The sequence below is a fragment of the Hyperolius riggenbachi genome, chromosome 6, assembly GCF_040937935.1.
Source record: "Hyperolius riggenbachi isolate aHypRig1 chromosome 6, aHypRig1.pri, whole genome shotgun sequence".
NCBI classification, from domain to species: domain Eukaryota; kingdom Metazoa; phylum Chordata; class Amphibia; order Anura; family Hyperoliidae; genus Hyperolius; species Hyperolius riggenbachi.
This window is the reverse complement of record NC_090651.1, coordinates 193,097,460-193,123,934: the sequence shown is the minus strand read 5'-3', so window position 1 is coordinate 193,123,934 and position 26,475 is coordinate 193,097,460. Positions and strand designations below refer to the sequence as shown.

At 46.3% G+C, this 26,475-nt stretch overlaps 1 protein-coding gene across 3 annotated transcripts in view; it reads left to right on the top strand.

The window, feature by feature from the left end:
• SLC37A2 (solute carrier family 37 member 2) overlaps nucleotides 1–26,475 on the top strand; it is a 1,087,044-nt gene that overhangs the window by 255,032 nt on the left and 805,537 nt on the right. For all 3 annotated transcript variants that reach the window (XM_068240256.1, XM_068240255.1, XM_068240254.1), the window contains exon 4: nucleotides 17,025–17,103. In XM_068240256.1, the coding sequence (XP_068096357.1) occupies nucleotides 17,025–17,103 (79 nt within the window). The remainder of the gene's footprint in view (nucleotides 1–17,024; nucleotides 17,104–26,475) is intronic.

The window sequence follows — 26,475 nt, the reverse complement described above, 5'->3', positions numbered from 1 at the left end:
CTGGATATCCGAAATCCGGATTAGCATCCCTGCTCTTTGCTATTGTCCTCCTCCTCCTCCTTGGCTGAATGGCAGTTCAACTCTACCGGTGCTGCGATCTCCTCTCCAGCTACATAGCCCTATCTCCCCAGGGCCTATGCTGCATGCCAAGTATGACGGTGTCACGCTATCTTAGACATGTCTTGCCTCAAAGCGGAGAGTCACATGGGACCAGCTCTTCTGGCTGCTCTTAACAAACAGGTGGATCAGTGGCTGACCCCGTACCAGCTGGAGATCGGCAACGTGGTGTGTGACAACGGCAGCAATCTCCTTTCCGCTTTGAATTTGGGAAAGCTGACACATGTACCCTGCATGGCACATGTGCTGAATCTAGTCATTCAAAGATTTGTGTCAAAGTACCCAGGCTTAGAGGACATCCTGAAGCAGGCCAGGCAGTTGTGTGGGCATTTCAGGCGGTCTCACATGGCCATGGCACGCTTTGCAGACATTCAGCGGAGAAACAGCAGAGGAATTCGACCCTGGTCATCTTCTCTCGCCTGCTAGAACAGGAGAAAGCCGTCACCCAGTACCTGTACAATTACAGTAAAAGGACAAAATCTGTGGAGATGGGGATGTTCTGGCCCAACAACTGGACACTGATGCGAAATGCATGCAGGTTCATGCGGCCGTTTGAGGAGGTGACCAACCTGGCGAGTCGCAGTGAAGGCACCATCAGCAACATGATACCGTACGCTTACTTCCTGGAGCTTGCCGTGCGTAGAGTGGTGGATCAAGCTGTGGAGGAGCGTGAACAGGAACAGTTACAGGAGGAACAGTTGTGGGAGCAATTTTCAACAGAACCAGATGTTTCCTCAACACCTGCCGCAGCACAGAGGGGGGAGGAGGAGTCAGACTCAGATGATGAGGAAGGTGTTTCTTTGGAGGAGGAGGAGGAGGCGGCAGAAGAACAACCGCAGCAGGCATCGCAGGGGGCTTGTGCTCCTCGACGTTCCCGTGGTATTGTTTGTGGCTGGGGGGAGGAGGAGGACTTACCTGACGTCACTGAGGAAGAGCAAGAGGAGATGAAGAGTACGTCTGGATCCAACTTTGTGCAGATGGCGTCTTTCATGCTGTCCAGCCTGTTGAGGGACCCCTGTATAAAAAACTCAAGGGTAATGAGCTGTATTGGGTTGCCACGCTACTAGACCCTCGGTATAGCACAAAGTGGCGGACATGTTACCAACTCACCTGAAGGCAGAAAGGATGCAGTACATGCAGAACAAGCTGGCAACTATGCTTTACAATGCGTTTGTAACGATTGTGGAACTTTCTCTGTGATCAGCGCACAACGCGTGCGCTGACACGGCGGAAATCCTCCACAAGCGTGTAATTGCAGGCACCCAGCAAAAGGTGCTACGCACCTGTAGAGGGAAATTCCTGTCGGCAGATGGCGCTGGGGAGTGCAGAGGAACCAATCCTCTGTACCTCCACAAATGCCAGACAGGAATTGTACGAAGCGCAGAACGCAATCGCAAGAGAGGCGGTTGCAAATGAGAACGAGCAAAGGGACAGGTTGTATGTGTGTGCGCCAATCCAGTCGCCACCCCGCGACCGCGCACACACAACAGCAGATATGAAATAGGAACGCAATCGCGAGAGGTGCGATCGCCAGACGTGACACAAGGCAGATCAGAATAGAATACGAGGGTAGCCAAGGCACAGCAAATAAAACAATGAGGAGATACGGAAAATAACAAACGCTAGCTAACCGCGAACACCGCCCTCATTTGCAACAGTGCACGCGGTTATGCGCGGTCTCCACGTGATAAGCACAATAGAGACAAGCACGCCTAACTAACCATTAACAGACAAACATGAAACAGAGGACGCGAGCGCTTGCTTAACGGTTACCTCACCAAGCCTCCAGCAAGCGTAGCAGACAAGACAGACACACGAAAACAGGGACAAGCGAGAGATAGGATCCACAGCACTAGCGAAAAGTGGCTAGCGCGATCCAGGTACAGAGTAGCAGAACAGAAGGATCCCCAGCGCTAGCGAAAAGTGGCTAGCGCGATCCCAGAAGACAGAACAGAAGGATCCCCAGCGCTAGCGAAAAGTAGCTAGCGCAATCCCAGGAGACAGAACAGAAGGAACCCCAGCGCTAGCGAAAAGTAGCTAGCGCGATCCCAGGAGACAGAACAGAAGGATCCCCAGCGCTAGCGAAAAGTAGCTAGCGCGATCCCAGGAGACAGAACAGAAGGATCCCCAGCGCTAGCGAAAAGTAGCTAGCGCGATCCCAGGAGACAGAACAGAAGGATCCCCAGCGCTAGCGAAAAGTAGCTAGTGCGATCCCAGGAGACAGAACAGAAGAGATAGCTGGTAGCAACCGCTGCACCAGCTATACTCCAAGAACAGAGATCAGAACCATTTCCTGTCGACCACCGTAGGGACTGGACAATGGCAACAGGCAAGACAAGACAGAACAGGCAATACAGATAATACAATCCTAACTGCACTAGAGAAATCTGCCTAGCGCAGATTCAGGAATTACTCTAAGCTGATGTTCAAACAGAGAGCAAGGCTGACACCCCACCAGGAGTGTTACATGGGACGAAATCCTTATGAACAGCGAAGCATTGTGGGAAAGACATAGTACTTATAGTACACGCCTCCAATGAATGTGGCCAGGCAATTTGCATGACAACGTATGCAAATTCCTCTGCAAGCACAAGCTGCAAAACTGACAGAAGCTCTTCTTTCCAGAGTCCTGCAGCATGCAAACCTACACAATGGTCAAAAGGCTGGCTGCCTGCACAGGCAGCTGAGCAAATCATCACAGCGTTTAAGGGTGATGTCACAGCACAATGCAATAAAGGTACCACTGCCAGTAATCCTTTTACCATGTCCACGCAGACAAGGACAGGATGCTCCAGCGATCTCATGGTGATGTCGGACATGCGGACATTCTTTAGTCCAACGCCTTGACTTAGCGCTTCCGGATCCACCCTCCACCAATGCCTGGACCGGCAGGTAGCCGACTACCTGGCCTTAAGTGTGGATGTAGACACTGTGAGCAGCGATGAACCCTTGGACTACTCGGTGCGCAGGCTTGACCTATGGCCAGAGCTGTCCCAATTTGCCATCCAACTTCTGTCTTGCCCTGCCTCAAGCGTCCTGTCAGAAAGGACCTTCAGCGCAGCTGGAGGCATTGTCACTGAGAAGAGAAGTCGCCTAAGTCACAAAAGTGTTCAGTACCTCACCTCTTTCAAAATGAATGAGGCATGGATCCCGGGGGGCTACTGCCCGCCCGAAGACTAAGTCAGTCCCCACACACAGCATCTCTGCCTGCGCGCTGTGTGACTGGCTGCCGGCCCCAAGACTAAGTCGCTCCCCACACAGCACCTCTGCCCGCAGGCCGCTTGATTGCCTTCTCCGCCACCACCAACAGGGTCCAGAACGCCAGGTGGATTCCTGAATTTGTAAGGCCGCTGCTAGCAGCGGCCGCTATAATAATTTTTCTGGTGCGTGTACATGCCTGCCTAATCTTTCTGGCTGCAGTGCAGCTGCAACAACAAAACAAAAGGCAGGTACATGTGCCCATTCCCCTTCGTGATCATTACCTTGCCGCGGTTAAGAGGCTTGCGTATCACAATGAAGCAATGACCTCCGGCTATATGGGTGTCTCGGGGGGTGGCACACCAAAGATAATAAGGTCGTTGCTTCATTGTGGACAGACCAAATTTGACCAGCTGGACAGTCACTGTTCTGTCATTCAGCTACCTCAGCCCGGCGACCATATGGGCTGGAAAGCCGCCATCACCTGCACTCTTGTCATGGTGCGCACCAGTCCAGCATGCCCGTCACTACACAAACGGCTGTTTACAGTCACTGCATACCTTTCACTGCATCTTTGACTGCACATTATTTGTGACAAAAAATAAAATCTTCTATAAACTCACCACACTCCTAACGGAATACCTTTGGGTGTCTTCTTTCTAAAATGGGGTCACTTGTGGGGTTCCTATACTGCCCTGTCATTTTAGGGGCCCTAAACTGTGAGGAGTAGTCTTGAAACCAAATGTCGCAAAATGACCTGTGAAATCCTAAAGGTACTCATTGGACTTTGGGCCCCTTAGCGCAGTTAGGGTGCAAAAAAGTGCCACATATGTGGTATCGCCGTACTCAGGAGAAGTAGTATAATGTGTTTTGGGGTGTATTTTTACACATACCCATGCTGAGTCGGATAAATATCTCTGTAAATGGAAAATTGTGTGTAAAAAAAATCAAAAAATTGTCATTTACAGAGATATTTCTCCCACCCAGCATGGGTATGTGTAAAAATACACCCCAAAACACATTATACTACTTCTCCTGAGTACGGCAATACCACATCTGTGGCACTTTTTTGCAGCCTAACTGCGCTAAGGGGCCCAAAGTCCTATGAGCACCTTTAGGCTTTACAGGGGTGCTTACAATTTAGCACCCCCCAAAATGCCAGAACAGTAAACACACCCCACAAATGACCCCATTTTGGAAAGTAGACCCTTCAAGGTATTCAGAAAGGAGCATAGTGAGTCTGTGGCAAATTTCATTTTTTTTTTGTCGCAAGTTAGATGAAATGGAAACTTTTTTTTTTTTGTCACAAAGTGTCATTTTCCGCTAACTTGTGACAAAAAATAAAATCTTCTATGAACTCACCATGCCTCTCAGTGAATACTTTGGGATGTCTTCTTTCCAAAATGGGGTCATTTGGGGGGTATTTATACTATCCTGGAATTTTAGCACTTCATGAAACATGACAGGTGGTCAGAAAAGTCAGTGATGCTTAAAGGGAAGGTTCAGGGAGGGTGGGCAAAAAATAAAAATCAAATTCCACTTACCTGGGGCTTCCTCCAGCCCGTGGCAGGCAGGAGGTGCCCTCGCCGCCGCTCCGCAGGCTCCCGGTGGTCTCCGGTGGCGCGCCCGACCTAGCCAGGCCGGCTGCCAGGTCGGGCTCTTCTGCGCTCCAAGGCCCGGAACTTCTGCGTCCCACGCCGGCGCTCTGACGTCATCGGACGTCCTCCGTGTTCTACTGCGCATGCGCAGTAGTTCTGCGCATGCGCAGTAGAGCCCGGAGGACGTCCGATGACGTCAGAGCGCCGGCGTGGGACGCAGAAGTTCCGGGCCTTGGAGCGCAGAAGAGCCCGACCTGGCAGCCGGCCTGGCCAGGTTGGGCGCGCCACCGGAGACCACCGGGAGCCTGCGGAGCGGCGGCGAGGGCACCTCCTGCCTGCCACGGGCTGGAGGAAGCCCCAGGTAAGTGGAATTTGATTTTTATTTTTTACCCACCCTCCCTGAACCTTCCCTTTAAAAATGGGAAAATTCACTTTTGGCACCATAGTTTGTAAACGCTATAACTTTTACCTAATCCAATAAATATACACTGAATGTTTTTTTTTTTTTTATCAAAGACATGTATCAGAATAACTTTCGCGCTCAAATGTATAGGAAATTTTACTTTATTTGAAAAATGTCAGCACAGAAAGTTAAAAAAGTCATTTTTTTGACAAAATTCATGTCTTTTTTGATGAATATAATAAAAACTAAAACTCGCAGCAGCAATCAAATAGCACCAAAAGAAAGCGTATTAGTGACAAGAAAAGGAGGTAAAATTCATTTAGGTGGTAGGTTGTATGACCGAGCAATAAACCGTGAAATCTGCAGTGGTCTGAATGGAGAAAAAGGCTCTGGTCCTTAAGGGGTAGAAAGACTGTGGTCCTCAAGTGGTTAAAGGGACCCTGAGCAGTAGAAATAAATTAAATCAGTACTTACCTGGGGCTTCCTCCAGCCCACCGTAGGCCGTGAGGTCCCCCGGCGTCCTCTTGGCCTCTCTACCGGTCCCTCTGCAGACTTTATTACCGGCGGTACCCGGGCCGAGTGTCAGCCCAACACTTCCTGAACGGTGATGCTACGAGTCATCACGCCGGCCGCTACGTGTAATCACTGCGGCCGGAGTGACAGTCCTGTGTGCGTGCGGTTTCCTAACTCTAAACCGCGCATGTGCAGGACTGTCACGCCGGCCACCGTGATGATGCGTAGCTGCTGGTGTAATGACACGTAGCGTCACCGTTAACCACTTGAGGACCGTAGGCTTAAACTCCCTAGTGACCAGGCTATTTTTTTACAATTTAGGCCACTGCAGCTTTAAGGCCTTGCTGCAGGGCCATACAACTCGGCACACAAGTGATTCCCCTGCCCTTTTCTGCCCACAAACAGAGCTTTCTATTGGTGGGCTCTGATTACTTCTGGGTTTTTTTTTTATTTGTTTTATTTTTAAATAAATGTGGGCATTTTTATCATTTTATTTCCCACTTTCCCTCTCCCCCCCTGCAGCCAATCCCATCGATCAACTCTATTAGACATCAGCCTATGAGAGCCGATCACTCTCTGTGCCTCCCAAGGGGACAGCGGAGTGTCACGATCACCGCTGGGAGACTGATGACGGATCAAAGCTCCGTCATTCAAGCGCATCGGCGCACGCGATCTCCTGCAAAACCCCGCCCCAGGACTTCACGCCAATTGGCCTTGAGCAGTCCTGGGGCTGTCACCACATTCAAGCCAATTGGCGTGAAACGGACGGGAAGCAGTTAAGGAAGTGTCAGGCCGGTAGTGAAGTCTGCAGCGGGATCGGGAGAGGAGCCAGGAGGGAGCCGGGGGACCTCACTGGCTACGGTGGGCTGGATAAAGCCCCAGGTAAATACGGATTTCATTTATTTCTACTGCTCAGGGTCCTTTTAAACTTTCAATCTACTTATGCTTTCATGTTTTGACTTTCTTTGTCTGGGAAATTGTATCTGCTCTAGCTGGCTGTGAGACCTTGTAACTAAACTACATGTAAACAATTTTGTAAATGTTCTTCAGCCTCAAATGAACAGTTTTAATTCGTCAAAAAGTGACAGAGTAATATTTAAAGAAGTACCCTAACTTCAGATTTTACTCAGACATGTTGCATAGCCAATTCAAACTTACAGTGAGCAAAAACAGATACATATCACAGCTTTACCGGCATGAACAAACCGCAAGAATCCCTCCCTTGCAGAAAAAATGATGGCAGATGATTAGTGCTGTCAATTTGTTGTTCTTATATTTCTCAGAATAATGTCTATAATCAAAATTAAAAATCATCTAATCTTCCATTCATGCAAATCCTTGTTCAGTAAGTGGCATTATTTGTGGCATTGGCAGACAATAAATTCAGTAGTAAGATTAATATCTACTCCAATGAGCATTTTGCTGGTGCAGATTTCTTTATAGTCTTTGTGTATGACATTAGAGATGGCTCGAACCTCCGATTTTGGGTTCGCAAACCCCAAACGCGTTCATGTTCGCGCGAACCTCAATAGACATCAATGGGCAAGCGAACTTTGAAAAATACAAACACTGTTTCTGGCCACAAAAGTGATGTAAAAGAAGTTTCAAGTGGTCTAACACCTGGAGGGGGTCAGTGACTACAAGAGGAAACATTTTTTTTCAAAAAGACCATCTAGTTTTTGAGAAAATCGATTTTAAAATTCTCCTTCTGACCATGGGAAAATGAACGCCCGCCGACTTTAGCGGTTAATAGCAAAGTTAATTAGATTCAATTCGGTTCAGAGCTGATTCATTCGATTCAATTCATTAAAAAAAAAGAATCATTCATGAACCGGTTAGTATAGCTTAGAATGCGTCCTGTGAGGACGCATAGCTGCCGGCTCCCGCTGTCTCTTCCCACTTGCCTTCACCTGTTTCACCCTCACCTAGCCTGGCACCCGCTGCACCAAGTTACAGGTGAGGAGGCAGGGAGGACAGCATGAGCCGTCAGCTATGCGTCCTATGCGGACGCATTCTCTGCTATGCTCAATCAACTTAATTGAAGATCGCAAGATTGGAGGATAATGGCGTGGGACATTTCCGAGGATATTGGTGTGGGAACTTTTTTTTAAAGGTACAGGTAAGTATTTCTGGCTAATTAAGAACATGAAAGGACTTTTTTCGTAGTTGTGTTTTTATTTCATTTAACCCTTTGTGGAAATGGGTACTTTGTACCCCTATACTCATTTCTCCTGGAAGGGGGATGGGCATCTGGGGTCCCCTTCTTAAAGGGGACTCTGATATGCCACCATGAACCCCCCCAGGAAGTTGTCGCCCCCCACCTCCTCCTGGAGTACCGGAGGTGGGGAAGAGCCCCTTGTCCATGGATTGGACAAGGGCTTCGGGATAGAGGGGAAGGCTTGGCCGCCCCTCTTCCCCAGAGCCCCTACATACCATGGACCATGAGGGCTGGTATAGCTCAGGGTGCGAAGCCCCAGTCGGCTGGGGCTCCACATTCTGGCTATCCCAGCCTGCATGGGGGAAAAAGGGGTTACAGAGAGCTTGGTAGGGGGGACCCCACGTCATTATTTTGGGGGACATTTCCCACACTCTGAAATAAAAAAAATTAAATTAATTTTTTTAAATGTTGTTTCCCATTATCTTTTTAACATATCCTGTAAATTTGGTGTTGCTAGGATGTAAGGGGCCTTTGCTATTAACTGCTAAAATCGGCGGGAATTGTTTCCCTAAGAAGTGTAATTTATGCATTTAAATGTAACTTTTTTCCTTTGAAACTTTAACCACTCGCCGACCGACCACTACCTATGGGCGTCGGCAAAGTGGCACCCCCAGGACCGCATAACGCCGATTGGCGGCGGGTCCTGGGGGACTGAATTGCCAGGGATCGCGCACAATGATGCGCTCTCATCCGCCGGCATTAGGCTCCGCCCACCCGCGACGTCAACCCCCCCGGCCAATTAGCAGCGTCGGCGGGTTGTCGACCCCCGATCTGCCGCATAGTAAGCGTATAATACGCTTTGTAATGTATACAAAGCGTATTATACAGGCTGCCTCCTGCCCTGGTGGTCCCAGTGAATGAGGGACCACCAGGGCAGGAGGCAGCCCCCCTAGTAAGCACACACAAACACTGATCCTGCCCCCCCTGCCCCCTGATCGCCCACAGCACCCCTCAGACCCCCCTTGATCACCCCCTCAGACCCCTGTTTGCACCCAATCACCCCCCTAATCACCCATCAATAACTCCCTGTCACTATCTGTCAACTCTATATTTTAGATTAGGTCCTAAACTGCCCCCTGGGGGCTCCTGATCACCCCCCCCCCACACCCTCAGATCCTCCCCAGACCCCCCCCCCCATGTAATGTATACATCTATCCTCCCCTGTAATCACCCACTGATCACCTGTCAGTCACCCATCAATCGCCCCCTATCACCACCTGTCACTGCCACCCATCAGATCAGACCCTAACCTGCCCTTTGCGGGCACCTGATCACCTGCCCACAATCTCAGATCGCCCGCAGAGCCGCCCTCAGAACACCTCCCCAGTGCATTATTTACATCTGTTCTCCCCTCTAATCACCCACTGATCACCCATCAATCACCCCCTGTCACCACCTGTCACTGCTAACCATCATACCCATCAAATCAGACCCTCACCTGCCCCTTGCGGGCACCCAATCACCCGCCCACACCCTTAGATCGCCCTCAGATCCCCCCCCCCCATTACATCGCCAGTGCATTTCTTGCATCTATTCCCCCCTCTAATCACACCCTGAGACACCCATCAATCACCTCCTGTCACCCCCTAGCACACCTACCCATCAGATCAGGCCCTAATTTGCCCCGTGTGGGCTCCTGATCAGGGATGCTCATCCGGATTCCGGATAACCGGATAGCCTGGATATCCGACCATTTTTACGCTATCCGGATCAGATGCCACATCCCGGATAGCTATAGAAATTCGGATAGCTATCTGCGGATATTTGGCCGCATAACCCGGATATCCACGGATATCCGGATTCGAAATAGTGTAACTAAGGTGATGACGTCCTGGAGCCAATCAGAGGGCTCCCAGCAGAAGTCCTAGCAACCAATCACAGAGGGGAACCCTGGCCAGCCCCACCTGACCTCATTGAGCCAATCAGAGGCCTCCCAGCCTAAGCCCTGGCACCCAATCACAGAAAGGAACACTGGCCAGCCCCCCTTGTATAATAAGGAGTGCTGCCATGAGACAGATCGTCCTGGCTTGCTGAATGCTTCCTGATAGACATGCTCCAGTGCTGGTGCCCTACAAAGAGCTGTACACAGTTGAAACCTAAAGCTGTTCAGTGATTAACCCCTTTACTACTCTATAGTAATCGTTCATTAGCTTGATTGATGTCTCATAGTGTGACAGTTAGAGTGTGTGCTGCACAGCTGCAGTGCTGCTGGGCCAAGGGCTGTACACAGTGATAAGCTCAGTGATTAACCCCTTCACTATCACTACACTATTGTTAAATCATTAATGTATTAGTGTGCACTAGTGTCTTCTCCTCTGCTGTCTGACTGTCACTCGGCACTTGCCAAGTGTCACTTGGCACGTGTCACGTGGCACTTGGCAAGTGCCACGTGGCACTTGGCAAGTGCAATGTGACACGTGCCAAGTGGCAAGTGCCACGTGACACATCCGGCATGCTCCTGGCACACGTTACACCTGCTGCTGCTGCATTGCCCTGCTCCTGCTGCCTGTGCAGCTCCCACCGCCAGGCCAGGGTGCCACAGGCCACTGTGATACCACCTATATTTAACCCAAAACACAATTGCTGCATAATTTTTGGAGGTGTCTTGGCTGAAAACTGGCATGTCCCAGTTGTGCGGTTGGACTTTGGACACAATGTGGGCTGCACGACCGCTGTCTGGAACCCAGGCATAATGCTAATTGCCAGCCATTTTTTTTTTGGGTGGGGGGGTGATTGGAAGTCCCCACATCATCAATTAGTGTTCCCCTTTGCAAAATAATGATGATACATGCCGCATTTACCCTAAAACCCCTTTTTGAAGCTATTTAAAGGGCACTTCCGGTTTTTCTATCCAGATATCCGAATAGGTCGGATATCCGCGGATAATGCGTCCGTGAACGCGGATATCTAAATGGCCCGGATTCGGATATCCGAACCGGATCCGGATATCTGGGTATCCAAATCCGGATCAATTCGAATTTTAAAAAGTACTATCCGAGCACCCTTGCGATCACTCGGCCAAACCCTCAGATCCCCCTCAGACCCCCTTCCGATAACCTCCCCAGTGCATTGATTGCATCTATTCTTCCCTCTAATCACCCCCTGAGACACCCATCAATCACCTCCTGTCACCCCCTAGCACCCCTATCCTATCCATCAGATCAGGCCCTAATCTGCCCCCTGCGGGCTTCTGATCACAGGGCAAAACCTTCACCCGCCCCACCGCAGTGACAGATTTTTTTTTCTGATCACTGCTGGTCTCTACGACTTAATTGTGGCTGAGACCAACCGTTATGCCACACAATACGCAACCGCCAATCCAAGAAGCTACCATGCCCAGCCTTTTCGGTGGAACCCACTCAAAGTTTCCAAACGTAGCATTTTTGGGGGGCCTTCTCCTTAACATGGGTCTAGTCAAAAAGAATGTATTGCGGTCTTATTGGTCTACACACCCAATACATCACATGCCCATGTTCTCTGCTGCCATGCCCAGGTCACAATTTGAGAACATCCTGCACTTCCTGCACTTCAGTGCCAATACAACTTGTCATCTAAGAGGGCACCCTGCTTATGACCGGTTCCAAAAAATTCGTCCCTTCATAGACCACCTGTCATCAAAATTTGCAGATGCTTATACCCCTGAACAGTCATTTTGAGGCATTTGGTTTCCAGACTACTCCTCACGGTTTTGGGCCCCTAAAATGCCAGGGCAGTACAGGAACCCCACAAGTTACCTATTTTAGAAAGAAGACACCCCAAGGTATTCCGTTAGGTGTATGATGAGTTCATAGAAGATTTTATTTTTTGTCACAAGGTAGTGGAAAATGACACTTTGTGAAAAAAAAACCAATACAAATCAATGTCCGCTAACTTATGACAAAAATAAAATCTTCTATGAACTCACCATACACCTAACGGAATACTTTCGGGTGTCTTCTTTCTAAAATGGGGTCACTTGTGGGGTTCATATACTGCCCTGGCATTTTAGGGGCCCTAAACCGTGAGGAGTAGTCTAGAAACCAAATGCCTCAAAATGACCTGTGAAATCCTAAAGGTACTCATAGGACGTTGGGCCCCTTAACGCACCTAGGCTGCAAAAAAGTGTCACACATGTGGTATCGCCGTACTCAGGAGAAGTAGTATAATGTGTTTTGGTGTATATGTATACATATACCCATGCTGGGTGGGAGAAATATCTCTGTAAATGGACAATTGTGTGTAAAAAAAAATAAAAAAATTGTCATTTACAGAGGTTTCTCCCACCCAGCATGGGTATGTATAAAAATACACTCCAAAACACATTATACTACCTTTCCTGAGTACGGCGATACCACATGTGACACTTTTTTGCAGCCTAGGTGCGCTAAGGGGCCCAAAGTCCTATGAGCACCTTTAGGCTTTACATAGATGCTTACAATTTAGCACCCCCCAAAATGCCAGGACAGTAAACACCCCACAATTGACCCCATTTTGGAAAGTAGACACCCCAAAGTATTCAGAGAGGGGCATGGTGAGTCCGTAGCAGATTTCATTTTTTTTTGTCACAAGTGTCATTTTCCGCTAACTTGTGACAAAAAATAAAATCTTCTATGAACTCACCATGCCTCTTAGTGAATACTTTGTGATGTCTTCTTTCCAAAATGGGGTCATTTGGGGGGGTATTTATATTATCCTGGAATTCTAGCACCTCATGAAACATGACAGGTGCTCAGAAAAGTCAGAGATGCTACAAAATGGGAAAATTCACTTTTTGCACCATAGTTTGTAAACTCTGTAACTTTTACCCAAACCAATAAATATACACTTATTGGATTTTTTTTTTAATCAAATACATGTAGCACAATACATTTGGACAAAAATGTATATAGAAATTTTACTTTGTTTGAAAAATGTCAGCACAGAAAGTTAAAAAAATCATTTTTTTTTTACAAAATTCATGTATCTTTTGATGAATATAATAAAAACTAAAAATCACAGCAGCAATCAAATAGCACCAAAAGAAAGCTGTATTAGTGACAAGAAAAGGAGGTAACAGTCATTTAGGTGGTAGGTTGTATGCAATAAACCGTTAAAGCTGCAGTGGTCTGAATGGAAAAAAAGTGCCTGGTCCTTATGGGGTTTTAAGACTGCCGTCCTTAATTGGTTAAAATCGATTTTCTCAAAAAGTATAAGGTCTTTTTGGAAAAAAAAAATTCCTCGCTGTTCTTCTTAACATTCCCAGGAAATGTGGTGTTTCTAGCTTTTAAGGGGACTTTGCTAGTAACCGCTAAAGTCGGCAGGCGTTTAATTTTTCCGCCGTCAGAAGGAGAATTTTAAAATCAATTTTCTCAAAAACTATAAGGTCTTTTTTACATTTTATACCCATTTACATACCCTGCAAATTTGGTGTTTATAGCATGTAATGGGGCTTAGCTATTAACCGTTAAAATCGGCGCCATTAAAGTCTACCGGAAAAATGCGAACACAAACTTTTTTGAAAAAAAATGTGCGTTTCGCGGTGAACGCGAACCACTGAGATTTGCGCTAACAAGTTCACCGGCGAACCGTTTGGGCCATCTGTAAATGACATATGTACAGATTCACTCTTGAATCTGAAATTTTTGTCTGTCATTTTTTTTTGTTTTAAGAATCAGCAGCAGCTGATGAATATGAAGTTACTGTCTGTCATTGCAGTAGCTTGTGTAGATATGTAGGGAAGTTCTAGGCAATAGTTGTTTCCAATTTCAAGTCATGTGGTTAGAGATAAGGCAACTTTTCCTGCATGAACAATCCGCAAGAATTCACTGGGTTTTGGAGGGTTCTTTTGTTGTTATTTGGGATCTAAAGCTGCAATAAACCTACCATTACAACTACAGCCTTATCGTTTCTTGGTCAGAGGGCCAATAAGCAAAATCAACAGGGGATCAAACACTTCTTTCCCACACTGTATACAATATACAGTATTTAGCTCTCACACTATATAGCATTTTATGCATATCCCCTGACAAAGCCCCTTATTTTGAGGGGGCAAAACATGTTGAGTTATTTGAGCTACTGTTCAAATTCAAATTCCCAGCGGTGTTAAATTCTATTCCCAATATTCCCCACTGGAATCCTGAATTACCCTTGCGCGGGGTGCACACTATAGCATTAGTGCTATAACGGCGCCCAGTTTCGGCACCGACCACTGAAACAACCTGCTTTGTTTTCTACATTTAAGTCATGAATATTATTAAAAGTTAAATTTTAGATATCAATCTCTTTTGATAATAGGTAATTAGCATGCATTCATACCCAGTAGAAGTAAGCCACTCATGCTCAGTTTTTATTTTCTCTGTGCATGAGTGAGTTGCTTCATTCTATGAGGCATGTGTGGCTCCTACTCAAATATGCCCATTCCAGATGCACTCATCCATAGTGCACTCACAGCTGGGTGATCCAGGAAGCCTCTGGACCATTCAGAAGCTTCCCAGTACTGAGATTCAAGATTCAAGCACTTTGTCATTGTGTAACACAACAAAATTATTTTTCATGACCGCCCCAGTGCATATAGGAAACATAGTGATAGTAACAAAGGTAGAAATAGAAAAAATAGAAATAGAAGAATTATACAAGTATGCCAGGTATTATAAATATTTAAACAATTTGTACACAGTGTTTATTATTTCAGAGAGGATTTAGAGTAAGGCTAGGTCCACACTGGTTCGTTCAGGATCAAATCGGTTTCAAACGGATCTGTTTCTCTAAACTTTTTTTTTCCTCCCCTCATTTTTTCAGAAATGCATTTTTGTAGCATGCGTTTCCTGTCCATGGGGGGAGGGGCATACACCAGGCTGGAGGAGTATAGCAGGCAGGACAGGGGTGGCAGTGGTCAGCAGAGAGGGGGGATGTGTCCCTTCCCCCCCTCACCTGGGTCCCCCGTCCAGCTACATGCCGCAAAATTTGTTACAATGTACAGCGGCGGCGAGCGCAGAGCTTCTCTCCACTTCCTCCGCTCGCCACATCACTGCTTGCAATGCCGCCCTCTATACTTTGGAGGGCAGCATTGCAGACAGTGACGGGGGGAGTGGAGGAAGTAGGAGGAGAAGGTAAGCCCCCCCCGCTTGCCGCTGCTATACTTTTTAACAAGTTTTGCGGCATGTAGCTGGAGGGGGTAGTGGGGACGGGGACCCGGGTGAGAGAGGGGGGGACGTCCCCCCTCCCTGCTGACCGCTGCCACTCCCGTCCTGCCTGCTATACCCCTCCAGCATGGCGACCCCCTCTCCCCCCACCGGCTGTGACACAGAAACTGATCAGTGTCCAAATCTGCCTGTGTAGAGGGGGATCCATTTTTTATTGTCTGCCGCTACTCCTGCGTGTATCAGGATCCAGATCCGTTGCATGAAAATGCAGCCGATCCGGAACCTCCGTTGCGCAAAGGCAGACGGATCTGTTTTTTAAAAAATGTATTTATTTATTTTTATGGGTGAAGACAGCTGCTATCTAAAACACTGGTATCCGTGGCCCCATTTTTGATCCGACCTGAAAAAACGGAGCCACGAATAAGTTTCCGGATCTAGTGTGAACGAGCCCTAAGCAAAAAAAAAATAAAAAAAAATTCTGAGGTAAGCGTGTATTTTGTATATAACTTAAAGAGACTCTGAAGCGAGAATAAATCTCGCTTCAGAGCTCATAGTTAGCTATAGCGCCGCTAAACGGGGGTCCCTTCACCCCCAAACCCCCCACTGCAACACTTGGTCGCAGACTTGGTTGCTCCTGGAGGCAGGGCTAACGGCTGCAGCCCTGCCTCTAGTCGCGTCTATCAGCGTCTCATCGCTGCCTCTCCCCCGCCCCTCTCAGTGAAGGAAGACTGAGAGGGGCGGGGGAGAGGCGGAGATACGCGCTGACAGACGTGCGTGGGGCAGGGCTGCGGCGGTTAGCCCTGCCCCAACCAGGAAGCGCTCCCCCGCTGAAACGAGGGAATTTGGGGGATCAGGGACCCCCGTTAAGCCGCGGGATAGCGGCGGTTTAGCAGGAGCACACATGCCCTTGCTATCTATGAGGTCTGAAGCGAGATTTATTCTCGCTTCAGACTCTCTTTAAACCTCATATTAACATTATGTTATTTTGGGTAGTCTTACTTCCACTTACTTCCACTTCACTAAACCCGATCTTTTTTGGTGTACATATTCTACACGCACTACCACCGGCAACAACGGGTCCGCGGGACCCTCCTGCTGGGCGGATGTACAGCCGACAGTATCACATGTGTACGCGCTATCGGCGGACTGATAAGGCTGTTTCTAAACGATCCGCTTAGCGGACAGACTGTACACACGCACTACTGTCGCTGGAACGCCCACCCAGCGGGAGGGTCCGGCGGACCCGTCATTGCCGCCGGTAGTGCGTGTTTACGCACCTTAAATAAATGAATCCAGTCTTTCATTATCTGGAAGAGGAAGGGGGAGGAGTTTATTCACATACTATTGGAGACTAATGTTTGTCTGAAATGTGTCCTCCCATAAAATAGTTGTATCCTATTGCATATTAATTACTACATATTTTTTTAATAGAAATATACAGAAATGTGAAAATTGAAAGGAACTGTCCTATGTGATAGATAACTTATGCATGTTATTTTTCTTTATCACTAGCAACCTGCTGAAAGTACATTGCCTTTGTGACTGCCTTAAATAATATTGATGCATCCAAAAGCTATATTTATCTCTCTATGTCTACTGTATACATGTTTTTATTAGAACTACTGATTTTTTTTTGTTCAGAAATGTTTGTCTTGAAAATTTTAAAACCTGTTGTGTTTGGAAAAATAACAAAAGGAAATTATAAACTGCCATGTGGCTGAGTCTTTATTGAAAATTGTTGTTAATTGGGAGTTACATGTATGATGCAGGCTGTTTTCTTCAGCAAAATATGTTCATGATTTACTGTATCTCTCCATCTCCATCTCTGTCTCTGCTAAACATGTCAAATTAATCTAAAGTGTCTCCTTTCCTCCTAGAGGGGCCAAATTATAAAGAGCTGCTGGGTTCTCTGGACACAGCGTTTCTGGTGACGTACGCCATTGGCATGTTTCTAAGGTTAGTAGGTGAAAATATTGCAAATAGACTAAAGTCCCACAAAAATATGGTGTGCATAACAGAGCAGCAATGCATTGTAGCATGTTAGCCATCAGTTGATGCAGGAAGCTTTGAATCGGTATGATACTATTTACTGGCTAACTTAAAGGAGTACTATCGATTGAAACGACTTTTTTTTTAATACTGTATATTAGTGTACACATTACCACTAGTGCTAGGGGCACTTTATTTATTCACCCAGGTCTCTCTCTTGCTATCCCTGCTTAAAAATTCATTTCTCACACAGCTCATAGTAGTTTGGGTCACCCTGAGCTGCTTGGTTACTCTGTCACACAGCTCACAAATATATTTCACTGTGTCACTCACAGCATGCAGCAGACATGAGGAGAAATAGGCTGATCTGAGGTGGTAACCGGTAACTAAATGAGCTGGAATATTGCTGGAATATAACTAGCTATAAACAATAGTCTGTGTTTACACTCAGTCTGGCTGCCTGCTTGTGGTGATTCACTCCAGGCTGCATCCACTTTACAAGCTGCTGAGAGGGGCAGACCACTGTTTACAATTAGCATTATTAGTATCTTTATCAGTCAAGAGAAGCAAAGATAATAAACACACATTGCTAGAATCTTTAACCCCTTACCACCATATCAATAAGATTCTTTCAGCAAGGTGATAATTAAACTATAAACTGAGGAGTTGATAGCAACTCCCCTGTGCAGACATGGGCTTAGCCCTCTGGGAGCCCTCAGCATATAGATACATTTGTATCAAACACTGACGGCCAAAACTGACGGAGGATTTTACAGCTGAGAGGAACAGCTGTGTGAGGAATCAAATTGCTCCTAGTACTTGTCCTAATGTGTGCTACAACATACAGCATTTAAAAATAAATGCATACATCGATAGTATTCCTTTAAAAGAAAAAGAGTAAGCATTCAGACTTTAGTCTGAAGGCGAATTGGCTGGAGAAGGCTAATTGGCTGAAAGCTTACTCCCTTTCTTTAGCCAATACATTGGATTGTCCTGTTTCAAAACTTCCTCCATAATAGAGCAATTATCTTAAAGGAAACCTGAAATAAAGCAAAGATAAGCATTTATGGGCTCCATCAGCATCCTTCAAGCTACTCTTATCCAACAGCTCTTGTAATTTCCCCAGTTTTCCTCAGTCACTCACCACTGCACATGTGTGGTCACAGCCGCGTGCTCCCCCCCGATTGAACTGTCATAGCCGAGAGCATTCTGCACATGTGCAGTTTGCTAAGATTGTACTGCATGGGACAACAGACCAGCTGAGGTGGGTGGCAAGGGATCCAATGGCCTACAGGAGGCTGGAGAAAGCCCCATAAAGTAAAAATGCTCATATTTGTTTTATCTCAGGTACGTACACTTCAAACTTGCTTTATACAGTGTGTGATAAGTTGCCAAACTAAACAGCATGCCTCTTTCTAATTACACAGTTTCGGGTGAAGTTAACTTTCTCTATTCATTACAGGGTACGGCTTGAAAACGGAGAGAGCCTAGGCTTCTCCTCCTGGGGAAACACAATTAACAAGAAGAATAAAAGCCCCACCCTGCCCTCCTATCTCCAGTATTCTAGTGTTTCCGGCCTGCTGCGGGCACTTTTAACAAGGCCTCATTGGAGGCATCTTTTAAACAGTTAGTTTAAAAAAAAATCCCCAGGTCACTGACAATATGGCTGGGCAGCAAGGCAAGTTTGGCAGATATTTAGCCGGTCCTGGCCTGTGATCAGGTGTCTGGCGCAGTATCTCACCTTGGTGTGGCAGCCATTGGGGCAGAGGACTTTACTCCTGGCGTGCGGAAGAGATGTGGTGAAGCATCCAGGAGGGGGGGGGTCCCTTCTAGTCTTCCGTCAGGTGGATTTCCCGGGTGGACAGAGCTTGGGGCGGATGCCTGGTAGACACAGAGGCGGAGAGTGGTAGACTGGAAGTACGTAGTACGGGCGTGCGTCACTACGTATATGGTAATAGAATGAGGAAATGCTGAAAGTTCTCGAGGCGAATATGCCCATATTTGGAGAACGCCGAGACCAGCACAATCTGAAGCACCCTACAGAGGGGTTTTAAGCAGGGCTTCCGGGGCAGCACAGGACTTGACGGATGCGCCCTCAGGCACAGTGCAGGATGGTGCAGCGGTGCCTAGTCCGGCTCCTAGCAGCTCAGGAGTGGTAAAGTTTTTTTATCTGTTTGATGTATTACCATGATACAGAGGCTGCTATACTTTTGCAGTGATATACATAGGATACTAAGGGGGTTCTATCCATTCAGTTTATATCTTTAAAGGTCAAAGTTGACAAGCCAAGATCTAAGAAATGCCCTAATTGTTTTGTGAAGCTAGATTCTTCTTTTTGGTTGAACAGCGAGGAGAACGCCAGCGCATACCACTAAGGCTGCATCCTGTTCAACCAAATGTAAGTTACACATTTTTTTCCTTATACCAATAACACAATCAAATAACCGCGCTGATACCAGTACTCGGGTGAATACAAATTGGCGGTGCGCTACTTAAAAAGTTACAAAGTCCAATCTAAAACATCAAAAGTAGCTGCGCACTGATGTTCCCGTGACTGGGCACTCCCTCTATATATATAAAGTTCAGTCCCAGGTTTTCATCAATTGTGCAAATTTGCTCACGCAGTCGGCTACCACTGTTACCACTTCGGCGAGACACCACCACCACACCCCAAGCAGTGGGCACTCACCGCATCAAGTTGACCCTCTATTAGATGGGTCTCCAGCGCTTATGGGGTCATATGGCCACCCCCTGCCTTTTCGAGCAAATCTGTCCACTGTTTCCACCTTTTCCACAGGATCATCACACCTCAAAAGATAATATTTGGAATAGCCATAGCGTAAAACCATAAAAACTATTTATTAGTAAAATCAGTTTGCACTCACAAGCTTAGACGTTTTCTTAGGCACAGAGTTTTTATGGGCTCTACCCCAATCGTTGGCCGCTGGGTGGGCTTGCTGCGCTGGTGTGGTCAGCTCCTCCCGGCTTCCCCCTCTGGCTTCACGTCTCTCCTTAGCCACTAGCTTGACTAGTTTCGTCGCTATCTGCGACTCATCAGAAGCATATGTGGCCATTATCCTATCTTCCTAATATACCCATACTGATATTCCTTCCGCCCCTTGCTCCTCCTCCCCCCGGATGTGACCTCTACTGCCCTCTCCCATCCTCTTGGTTACGTGTACGAGCGCCACATAATGACGCAGCACGTTACACTCCTTACTTCCGGGGTCCGGGACGCCGTCTCCATGGTTACGCGGACTTATCAATAAAGACGTTAGCCCGCTCCCAATCTTGGACACGTACATGCGTCCCACCAGGCGTATATTACGTCACTCCTGTGTGCGCACGCGTCAAATATGGCGCCTGCGTCCCAATCAACACCATTGTAACACAGTGCTGATATTGCTCTGCGGCCACTATTATACTCCTCCCAGTGGCCACTTTGGGGTATAGCCCTTACATCATATATGTTTTAACATCATGTCAGCCAATATTTTCAGAGAAAGATAATATTTATACATTCTATTATTTCAGTTCTTTCTTAAGTGGTGTGCTTATCCACTCTGCCTGTTAGTCCCCCCTTATCTTACCCCCCCCCCCCTTTTGCAATTATAACCGTGATAATAACTTCAACCTTTTATGTGATTAACATATAGTATACATGACTCTTATTCACACACCAACTTATACAAATTCCAAAATTATACCGAAACAATTTTGGACTTCTAGGCATGAGTGCTGCTGCTCACCACTTATATTTCATCCTTTTTTATCTATTTCAGTCATTACTCAAAAAACACATTAAATCTATGTCTGCATTTAACCCTCTCGGTTTCAAGGTGTTCAATAGGTATATCCATTTGGTTTCTCTTTGTGATATTTCCCTCACCATATTCCCCCCCCTCCATGGTCGATTGACTTTCTGTACCCCACAAAAAGTCAGTAATGCTGGATTACTATTATGTACCTCTTTAAAGTGAGCAGATAGAGTGTGACCCATCAAGCCCTTTCTAATGTTTCTCACATGCTCCCCCATCCTTTCCTTCAAGGGTCTGGTGGTCCTCCCCACATATTGTAGCCCACACGGGCACCATGCTATGTATACCACGTACCTGTCATTGCATGTAATAAAATCCCTTAGTTTTACTTTTTTGTTATTGGAGTATCCTACTATCCTTTCTACCTTCCCTGCTTTCGCCTCCCTACATCCCTTGCAGTCCCTGCATGGGAAAAAAACCTGTTTTTTGCCACCCTAAAAATCTAGGTGGTTCTTTTTTTGGTTCCACACAGCTAGGGGCCATATAGTTTTTAAGATTGGGGGGCCTTTCTGTATATAAAGTTGGGCCTTGAGGGTAATATTTTACTCAACTCTGTATCTGATAGTAATATCTCCCAATGTTTTTGGATTATTTGCTCCACCTGCTTAAATTGTGCATTAAATTGTGTGACAAACGCATAATTGTGCTCCTTTCCATCAGTGTGCCCATTTCTCTCTCTATTAATAAGCTCTATTCTATCTTGTTCTCTCACCCTTTGTATTTCTTCGTCCAAAAAGTTTTCCTCATACCCCTTCTCCAAAAATCTATCCTTCAAATATAAGTGATTGTGCTTCATAATCTGCAATATCAGTGCAATTCCTCCTCATTCTCGTGAGTTGTCCTCTAGGGACCCCCTTTATCCACCTTGGGTGATGACCACTTTGTGTGGATATATAACCATTTCTGTCTGTACTCTTGAAAAATGTTTTAGTTCTAATTTCCCCTTCCCTCACCATCAAATTTAAGTCCAAAAAGTTAATCTGTTCTACATTACTTTCATATGTTAGAGTGATATTTAAATCATTATCATTTAGTGTATAGAAAAATTGTTGTAGTTGTGTTTCCGTGCCCTCCCAAAATATTAGCAGGTCATCAATGTACCTTTTCCACATTGTTACACCTTGTGAAACGTCAAGTGCCAGTACCCCTTCTTCCCATTTCCTCATGTATAAATTCGCGAGGCTGGGTGCAAACCCCGCCCCCATTGCACACCCCTTGTGTTGTCTATAAAACTTTCCCTTGTGCCAAAAATAGTTTTTCTGAAGGGCAAATTTTAAAACCTCCATTAGGAACTCAATTTGTTCAATCTTAATTTCTCCACTTTTCTCCATAAAATATTTTACAGCTTCTATTCCTTTATCCTGTGGAATGCTCGTGTAGAGTGATGAAACATCTGCTGTAACCATCATTGTTCCATTTTCCACTTTGGTTCCTTCTACCTGTTGTATGGCATGTTTAATGTCCCTTAATACGTGGGGGAGCATACTTACCAGTGGCTGAAGGAATGAGTCAAGGTATTGTCCTAATCTGTGGGTTACTGATCCAATTCCGCTCAAAATTGGTGTCCCTGGTGGGTGGGTTGGGTTTTTGTGAATCTTTGGGACTTGGTAAATTACCGGGATTCTGGGTGCGCTTGGAACCAGAAATCTGAATTCTGCATCACCCAGAAATCCCTTATCCAATCCCTCCTTCAACATTTTCCGTAATTGGCTCATATACTACTGGGTGGGATCCCCCCTTAATTTTTCATAGGTCTCTTCATCATTAACCAATCTATCCAATTCCTCCCCATATTGAGTTTTATTGAGCACTACTACCCCCCCCCCCCCTCCTTTGTCTGCTGGTCGGACCACCAGACCCTTATTCTCTATTAGGTCCCTGGCTATGTTCTTTATCCCTGGGTATTTTTGATCTGGCAGCTCCCTGATCTCATTTCCCACTAGTTTCTTAAATGCCCCTATGGCATGGAAACCTGTCTCCTTGGGGTGAAAGGTAGAGTTGTTTTTAAGATTCGTGTGTTTATATTGTACATTTGCACTTAACCCTCCCACTGGGTTCATCCTATTTGTTGGCCCCTCCCTCTTCAGGTAGTATTTTTTAAGATTTAGTTTTCGGGTGAACTTTTCAAGGTCAATGTACGTACTAAATTTATCAAGTCCCTGCTTTGGAGCAAATTTTAATCCTTCATCCAGCACTTTTAGTTCCTTATTAGACAGGGTGACACCGCTCAGGTTGAAGATGCCTTTACCTTCTACTTTTTCCTCTTCTTGGCACTTCCTTCTCCCTCCCCTGGTGCCCCTTCTACGCTTCTTTTCCCTGTAAGGTACATGTTTTCTCCCTCCCAGTCTGTTTGCTGATACCTCGTCCCCCCCTCTAAAAAAGGCTCAAATTGATTTTAGTGATTTAGGGGATCATATCTGTTGCTTAAGGGTACCATATAAGTTGGATTCTGGTATGGGTTTTGGTAACCATCCGATCCATATTGGTGACCACCCTGTCCCCCCATTGGTCTTCCCCTTCCCCTATTGTTTATTCCCCCATAGGGTCTCCAGTTGGATCTGTTTGGTATAGGACGTGATCCCATGGGTTGGGGTCCTGCTGGGTTGGGTGCATTCTGATATACTGGTCTAGGGTTTTCCCTAGGGGGAATACCCCCCCTACTTCCTCTCCCTCCCCCTCTTGCACCCCCATTTCCCAATTCGGGCCCTTGGTTCCCCATGTCCTATTTTGGTCCCTGAGTTTGTTCTTGGGGTACCTGATGTTGGGAGTTCCCGGTTCCTGTTTCTGTTGTATTTTGCTGGTTTTGCTTCTTTTTTATTTGCCATCTGTATGCTTCTTTACCTTTATGGGCCTGATAATCTCTCAAAAATTTCTGTCTCTTTGTGACTATAATTTCTTTTTCTGCCTTCTGTAAGATTTCACTGATACGTTGAGTTTTTTGTTATATTCCTCTGTCCCTTTATATATTTCTAATCTTATTCTGATTTCTTCAATCTCTCTTCCTATCCTAGTTAGTTTCCTTTTCTTTCTTTTTATCAGAATTTGTACCAACCCCACTCCACATTTATCAAAATACTCCTCCCATTCCACATCATTTTCATCATTATCTTCCCCATCATTGGCCATCAAATCCCACCTTAGTCTTTTGGGGACTATACCCTCTTTCTCATATTTCCCCAGTGTTACTATATCCCACCAGGTGTCTTGTTCCTTTAGCATTAATCCTTGTAAGCCTTTAAAATCAATATCAGTATTGGGTACATTTGCTTGTTCAGTATTAAAAATATTGTCTAGATCAGTCCGCTTTTTAAGCCTTTCCTCAAATATATCCATATCTGCTGCAGTAAAAGTCTCCTTATACCAATAACACAATCAAATAACCGCGCTGATACCAGTACTCGGGTGAATACAAATTGGCGGTGCGCTGCTTAAAAAGTTACAAAGTCCAATCTAAAACATCAAAAGTGGCTGCGCACTGATGTTCCCGTGACTGGGCACTCTAATAGAGGGTCAACTTGATGCGGTGAGTGCCCACTGCTTGGGGTGTGGTGGTGGTGTCTCGCCGAAGTGGTAACAGTGGTAGCTGACTGCGTGAGCAAATTTGCACAATTGATGAAAACCTGGGACTGAACTTTATATATAGAGGGAGTGCCCAGTCACGGGAACATCAGTGCGCAGCTACTTTTGATGTTTTAGATTACACATTTTTTTTGCTTAGCTGCTCCCAAGGTTTTAAATTTAGGTTAGGTCACTTGCCCGGAGGTTTGCCTCACCGTGGCGCAAGTGTCTAGTATAATATACTTTGCATGCAAACCATATTGGAAGCTAAAGTTCCTCCTAGTTTAATAAATGTTAGCACTAGTCTTGGATGCAGGGCATGCATTTTTCAGTCTAGCAGAGGCGGTGTATGCCTGTGCGATTAACCATTCAATTGCAGCATGTGTTTAGGGACGCGCAGCCTTTCCCCCCACCTTTTTTTAACTAGATTCTTCTTTGTTTAAAATGCTCAGACAACATCATGTCGTCAGAATCCATCTCTTTAGTTAAATAATTTATGGAGTCTATGCGACAGGAGATTAGACAAAGACAAGACAAATAACATTTATATTGCGCTTTTCTCCTGGCCGACTCAAGGCTCCAGAGCTGCAGCCACTAGGGCGCGCTCTATAGGCAGTAGCAGTGTTAGGGAGACTTACCTAAGGTCTCCTACTGAATAGGTGCTGGCTTACTGAACAGGCAGAACCAAGATTCGAAACCTGGTCTCCTGTGTCAGAGGCAGAGACCTTAACCATTACACCATCCAGCCACTAGATTAGAGGGGCACTGCAGGAACTTAAGAGTACACAACCTAAAACTCAGGAAGAGGGGCTGTCTACTGCTAGTGATTTACCAGGCTCATCAAATGTATTGGCAAATATATTGATTCCGCCTCCTCCGATAAACTTAGAAGAGGAGGAGGAGGAAGAAGAGGAGGAGAAGCAGACGATAATGCAGTCAGCAGAGGAGGAAATGCCATCAGAGGATGAATCTGATGCTGATAGTTTCAAAGGTAAAACGCCAAAGTTTTTATTCATGTCAGATGAAATGCAAGAATTGCTGAAAGCAGTTTATGCTACTGAGGAGATTAAACAAGAGGTGGTGCAATCTACAGTGCAGGACAGAGTTTATGGGGGTCTGGTTCAGCAGCAAGGCTGAACCTTTCCAGTGCACCAGTCATTAAAACCACCCTGGCGTTCTATTAAGATCGCCAGGGCAGCTGCGGGAGGGTTTTTTTTAAATAAAAAAAAAACTATTTCATGCAGCCAACTGAAAGTTGGCTGCATGAAAGCCCACTAGAGGGCGCTCCGGAGGCGTTCTTCCGATCGCCTCCGGCGCCCAGAATAAACAAGGAAGGCCGCAATGAGCGGCCTTCCTTGTTTTGCTTACATCGTCGCCATAGCGACGAGCGGAGTGACGTCATGGACGTCAGCCGACGTCCTGACGTCAGCCGCCTCCGATCCAGCCCTTAGCGCTGGCCGGAACTTTTTGTTCCGGCTACGCTGGGCTCAGGCGGCTGGCAAAGTGCGGCAAAGCGGCGGCGATCAGGCAGCACACGCGGCTGGCAAAGTGCCGGCTGCGTGTGCTGCTTTTTATTTCACTAAAATCGGCCCAGCAGGGCCTGAGCGGCAGCCTCCGGCGGTGATGGACGAGCTGAGCTCGTCCATACCGCCCAGCTGGTTAAAGGACATTATAGACACTCAGTGGAAAGAGCCGGAAAGGAAGCTATTCATCCCTAAATCAGCTAGATGAAAATTCCCCTTTAGAGAAGAAGATCAGAATAAATTGATTAAATGTCCAAAATTGGACGCTTCTCTGGCCAAATACTCTAAGCAGTCAGATCTATCCTTTGAAGACGCAGAGTTACTGCGAGATCCAATGGATAAAAAAATTGAGCTATTAATTAAGAGAGCTTGGGAAGCAGCAGCTTTTGGATTCAAGTCAAACTTGTCAGCTACTTGCATCTGCAGAAACCTAAAGATCT